Raw genomic sequence first — 6,091 nt, 5'->3', positions numbered from 1 at the left:
CATCACTCCACTAATCACTGGCTCAGATATGTAATGTCACATACTTAAGAATACAGTTTCACCCCCTCCTGATGAGAATACCAAAGAACTAGAAATTGCAAGCTTCACCCGGTTGCATCGAGCAGATTTATTGACACCATGCTGTCTTGAAATCTTGAAGCTAAAACTGGAGCTGATTCGGGTTTCTGCAGGTAACTTTGGTACCTAAATCACATACGACCAATCACGCGCACATGTTGATATGTAAGAAATAAAAGATACTATGGGTAATCTTGGTTGTTAGTTATGAGCTAGATGAATCTGTCTAAACTTTTGTCAAAACTCTGAATAGTTAAAAGGTAAAGACATCCTGTGGACAGACGATTTTGGAGCATGACAGGGACGTGGTTTCTCTAGAAACTGCCCGAGCATGCCAAGAGACGACTACCATTACAAAGAGGAATATGTAAAAACAAAACAAAATCTGCTTGACATTTTTTTTAAATTTTTATTAAGATAAAACGTTAAACACTTGAAACCATGCTTGACCTAGAGTCTCTAACAAACATGGAGCACGTGGACCGATTTTTTTTTCTAGTATGTGAGAGAAAAGTTTCTATCTACTGTAGAGGTTTCCACAAAGTACAGTGAATGAGAGAAAGTGTGATTTTGTAAAGCTGCTCTGATAAACTCATGACGGACTGACAGCCAACATAAACTGAGACAAAGCCAGGACAGAAATGGATAAAATGACTATAGAAGCCTGAAGGTGCCTCCTGGGATAAGGGGAAGCAACGACATCAATGCAGATTTTTCCTCATTTAAAGTTTTTACGCTCAATTGGTGCATACTCGCTTTAATTTGTCGTCAATCTTTGTTCATATCTTCGTTCGTTATTGTGTTGTTGCTGTTTTTACTCCTTTAAAGTGGAGTAAAGGTAGGAATGTTTAGGAAAAAGGTTACTGGGAATACTGGGAGGGAGGAATTGGAGGCCAGGATTTGTTTTGCCACCGTTGTAGACACAGCTGGTAAGGATGACGTCCTAGTGGGGCAGTGGCACCAGGATATCCACATAGTTGATGGGGAAGAAGCCAGAGTTGCCGTGCAGCATCCCCTCGTACCAGTTGTCATCGATCTTATTGGTCAGGGTGATGATATCGCCTTCCTTGAAGCCTAGCTCACCTTCATTCTCAGGGTCAAAATCGTAGAGGGCACGACAGCAGGGCTGGTCCATAGGGGCTAGACAAAATAATTATGAGCGAAAAGAAAAGGAGAGTTAGAAGAAAGGCTAGAGGAGGAAATAAGAAGCTGCATATAGATTAGAGACATAATGATCATAATGAAAGAAAAGCTTGTGAAAGGCTCACCTGGAGACCTGGCTGAAAGGGGGGAAGAGAAGAGAAGGAAGACGAGTGGAGGAGACAAAGCAAAAGAGACACAAAATATGACCATCAGTAACCAGAAAATAATAATGAGGCATTCAGCGTTTAAAGGAGCAGTTCTCCTTTTTGGAAAATACACTTATACTCTTTCTGGCAGAGAGTTAGATAAGAGGATCGATACAACTCTCCTATCTGTCTGTTAGGGCTGCAGCCTGCAGCAAGCTAGCTTAGCTCAGCATAAAGTCTGGAAACAGGGGTATAAATCTCACTGTGTCGCTTGTCAGTTAGTTTTTTGTGTGTGTGATGGGCTCATTGTTGCCCCCTGTGGCCGCTGGAGGGAAAACAGGCACTACAACTGCAGATCTCACCAACTGTCGAGTACCACACAGTGGAGGACAAAGTCAGGGCTAGAGGAAGCAGTTAACCCTCCTCTGTCCAACCCTGACAAACCCGCCTACCAGCACCTCTAAAGCTAATTCAAATCAACAATTCACCATTCACCACTATTTCTTGGCCTTGAGCAGTTGTCAGGCAACAAGCTGAGCCTCAAGGAAGTTACTGCTCCCAGCGAAGAATTAGTCCGGCACATAATGCCCCATAAAACAAATAAATCAGTGAGCTGGTGGCCGGATCTCTTGCCTTTGGACTACAGCTGCCCCACGATAGTTGACTGACTTTTCATTAGTCGGCTAGTCGCAGAAAAACAAAAACAATGTTAAACTCTGTTCGAGAGCTGCGCCTTGTCACTGGGATGAAAGCATCAGGGGATTGTTGCAACACGGACGTTTTCTCTTGTAACACAGGGAGTCACTGCATGGTGGTAACTGTACTAGCTGCGGTCACCAGGTAGTTATTTAGCCTATTAGCTGACTGTACCACGACTGTGAGCTCAAGAGAGTTGTTTACACCAATAGCACAGGAGCTTTGGATGCTGCCAGGGAGCGGGCCGGTATGAGAACCATAGCCTGAGTTGAGCGAGTAGGCGGCCGAACACAGTCAGTTGATTTACAGTGGCTCCAACCAGGACTAGAGATGGCAGGTTCAAGAGAAGCGAGAAGTGGGAGAGGAGTGAGTTTGTAGTTAGTTATTTTGTTAACTTTATACATCATCCATCGTATCCGTTAGTATTCATTTTTGTGAAGCTGGAAGTTATTTATTACAAGTTTTGAATGAGACTTGTGTGAAGTAAATTAAATGTTCAGTCTCTGTGCTGTTCGTTCTGACACATTCAGAGTCATTACCGTTTCTGTTCTCATTTAATAGGCTGCTGTTAAAATATATAATGAAATGGACATCACAAACGGTCGACGACTAGTTAACTATTGGCTTGAATTAATTACTTCCAGTAATAATAACAACCCCTACTTTGGACAAAGCCAAGCAAGAAGTTTCCCCCCACGTTTTCAGTCTTTATGCTAAGCTAGTACGAATCTGAGTCTGAGCAAATAAGCCAATTTCCCAAAAGTCAAACTATTCCTTTAATAGTTCAAAAAAAGAAAGCAATTTGATAAAACATAGGGACAAAAGAGAAAACAGGGGTTAGACAGAGACAGCACTGCAGACAAGCTGCACTGCAAACAAAAATATATCTTCACAAAAGTCCATTTAAACAAGGATAAAAAATAAGAGTGATAGAGAGATTTTACATCTCTTCCCAAGTCACTCTTGCTCACCTGGAGATCTTGCTGCAAAGGGGAAAGGAGAAAACAAAGGTGAACAAAGAGCAGTAGTGTTTATGTTTAATAGCATTTTTCTAGATGGACAGATGATGAATTGATATGGATAAGTACAGAAGGTGCAGCAATGAAAAGGTCAATAAACAAAGCGAGGAGAAACACAAGTTGGACACCAAATTGAAAAGAGCAGCAGACAGACAAAGAAACAGGAGGATAAAACGGACCAGAAGACTGACAAGTGAACAAAACAGAAAGAGCAAATGCTCGTCCACCGGTAAGCTTTTCATTGTTAGTGTAGGTCTGCATTCTTTGTACAGTAGACGGACGGCACTTGTTTTTCTGCTGTTTGTTTGTATCATTTGACCGCAACAATTTTCTCATAACAAAGAGACAAACAAAAAGAGAGATGGAAACCCATGAATGACAAAGTGGATGGAAGAGATATGGTTATGTTATCTCTCCGGAGATTCACTTTTGTCTCACCTGGAGACCTTGCTGCAAAGAGGGAAGAGGGGACAACACGAGGGAGGGAGGGGGAAAGAAAGCAGTAGAAGTAGTTTTGAGTTTTAAGTGTAAATGAAAGGATGTTAAAAAAATGAATTAATGAGCACAAAGACGGAGAAACATATTGACAGATAAGTTTGACCTGGCTCACCTGGAGACCTCGCCCCTGGAAGAATTAACAAAAATCATAGGGGAAAAGAAAAGAGTGCAGAGTTGTATTACTTTGTTCTGGGTTGATGGATATTCTGTTCAGTACAGGTAATAACGGAAATGTTAGGGGGAAAAAAAGAGCTGGGAAAAAGAAAATTAGCAAACACAGTAAATACACTGTAAATTCTCAAATATCTGCCTTTTTATTAAAGTGTGGTGCTTTTTTTTTTTAAACGGGGTACTAATTACCTTATTTTAAACAATATTTTTTATAGAGAAACTAAATTCTAATATTCTGCTTTTGAAAGACCCCTGTCAATATGGCCAAGTGCAATATCTAAAATCGCAGAAGCTGCAATTTTCTGATAAAGGTAAAATGTTACAATGAAGCACTGTAGTTCTGAAGAGATGCCCTGGCCTAAAATGTTCTTCTCTAGATTTAAGAAAACATGTTTGTTTCGTACAGAGCCCAAAAGATTTGACATCATCATGATTTTAATATTATTTTTTTCAGTGGAAAATAAATGTATGCAAAAAGGATCATTTTCCACTACTTGTAAATCATAACGCAATCACAATATCTGTCAAAATATTTGCAATATGATGTCCTATTTGGAAGTAATGATGTTTGTACATTGTTTATTTCTGCATGTGTTTACTTATTGTACTTCTAAGTGTGCATATGTCTCTCACCAAAGAGACCAACTAACTAGAAACAACCCTCTTCCTGATCAAATGTTGTATTTCAGTAGCTTGAAGTAAAATTGAGCAGAATGATGATGTTGTACTGATTATATGTACTGTGTCTGTGTAGATTACTCTAACACAGTTCCCACGTGTCCTGGAAAACTGGTAAAAGCTGGAAACTTAAAGACAAATTTTCCAGTCATGGAAACCTGTAAATGAATTAAAATTATTAAATATTCTGGAAATAATCTATGTTGTCCTAGAAGTTTTTGTATTTTAGCCCCTCACTCAGCTCATTTGTGTAAACCAAGGTGTGTATTTTGTTTGAAACTTCACTGTTGGTAGGATAAACTGTAGTTATTGGGGTTTATCAGCTACAAAGTGTAAATGCCTTGCAGTATTCTTTTTAGCATCAAGTCTAAGTCTACATGCACACAGCCTAATAATGATCACAATCCTTGTTTCTGTGGTTGATAAATACATGCACAGTGATGTTAATTGTATGTGCAATTAACACATTAACATTCTAGAAGATACATTTTCTGTAAAATAAAATAAATTCTACTTGATTTGTTATTTATGGACTGTGGACAAATTAATGTAGTCAACTGCCCCAAACCACAGCTTATATGACCGTTTGTAGGCAAGTGCTGTCCTGCATTGTCAAGAAAACCTCCTGGAAAATGTCCTGGAAAGGTCCTGGAGAATGATTTGGTTGGAAAACTTTACCCTGTAATGCATTATGATACATCACCAGCATCAATTCTGGCTTGTATTTGAGAATTTACAGTAAAAATGAAAAGCATAGAGAGGGTTGTTAAAGGAAAAAATATAATGAATTAATAGAAACTAGTCAAGAAACTATCCGTTACAGGCAAATACTACAGTAGTTTTTTATTGTTCTGCGAGTTGAAACTGATCAGAATCAGGATTTAGTAGTAGGTTTTCATATACAAAAAAAATCCCACTGAGATACCACAATGCATATGGAGCACCAGGACTAGTTTCTGGACATGTTTCTGAGCAATGAGGTTTGCATTCGGTGTCTCACCTGGAGAGCGAGCACTGTGGATGCCTCCATTGTGGTTCTCACTGATGGAGAAGTCCAGAGACGTGCGTGGTTTAGGAGCAAACTCTTTCCTTGGTTTGACAGTAGTGTCCCTTATCCTGCAAAGTGGAAAACACAGAATCCCTCAATGCACAAAAAAAACCTATATAAAATTCAATATGATATTGTAAATACATCCAATAAGGTATGGTAAAACAAAACGACCCAGTGAAACAGGAAGCGTGAGTACTTACCGTTCGTCGATCTTACTGGACAGCTGTGTGAGGATCTCAGCAGCCCGACTGTGGTACTCCACCTGAGCATGCACCAGTGCAGCAAGCTGGCTCACCTGTTCAATCTGTTAAATATACAAAGGGTCTACTGTTACATACTGACACCAATGACGGCGAGGACACACCACCCATAAAATGTCCATTACTTGTAATTATATTTTTATACCAGAGTGTTAATTTTCTTTCAGTGTTTCTGAACAGAGATGTTTTACTCTGTTTCCTGCCGAGGGACTACAGATGTAAATTAGCTCATAGCTAACTGTGGTGCATCTCAGAAGCTGTGCACTGTCCTTGTCAAATAAATAAACAAACAAACAAACATGTGAATGAATGAATGAATAGCATTAGTAGCTGTTCTGTAGCTTTCAGTTT

The 6,091-nt window shown here is 39.6% G+C and overlaps 1 protein-coding gene across 1 annotated transcript in view; it reads right to left on the bottom strand.

Moving 5' to 3' along the window:
- Positions 1-481: 481 nt before the first annotated feature.
- sh3gl2a (SH3 domain containing GRB2 like 2a, endophilin A1) overlaps positions 482-6,091 on the bottom strand; it is a 34,138-nt gene continuing 28,528 nt past the window's right edge. Inside the window, exons 7-12 of the mRNA XM_035659423.1 lie at positions 5,681-5,784; positions 5,430-5,545; positions 3,693-3,707; positions 3,035-3,046; positions 1,347-1,358; positions 482-1,218 (exon numbers count right to left, since the gene is read on the bottom strand). Of these exons, the coding sequence (XP_035515316.1) occupies positions 1,022-1,218; positions 1,347-1,358; positions 3,035-3,046; positions 3,693-3,707; positions 5,430-5,545; positions 5,681-5,784 (456 nt within the window). The 3' untranslated portion in view covers positions 482-1,021. The remainder of the gene's footprint in view (positions 1,219-1,346; positions 1,359-3,034; positions 3,047-3,692; positions 3,708-5,429; positions 5,546-5,680; positions 5,785-6,091) is intronic.

This window comes from Morone saxatilis, unplaced genomic scaffold (genome assembly GCF_004916995.1).
Source record: "Morone saxatilis isolate NCDOM2014 unplaced genomic scaffold, NCSU_SB_2.0 Contig17, whole genome shotgun sequence".
Classification (NCBI taxonomy): domain Eukaryota; kingdom Metazoa; phylum Chordata; class Actinopteri; family Moronidae; genus Morone; species Morone saxatilis.
This window is presented reverse-complemented; position numbering and strand designations above follow the sequence as displayed.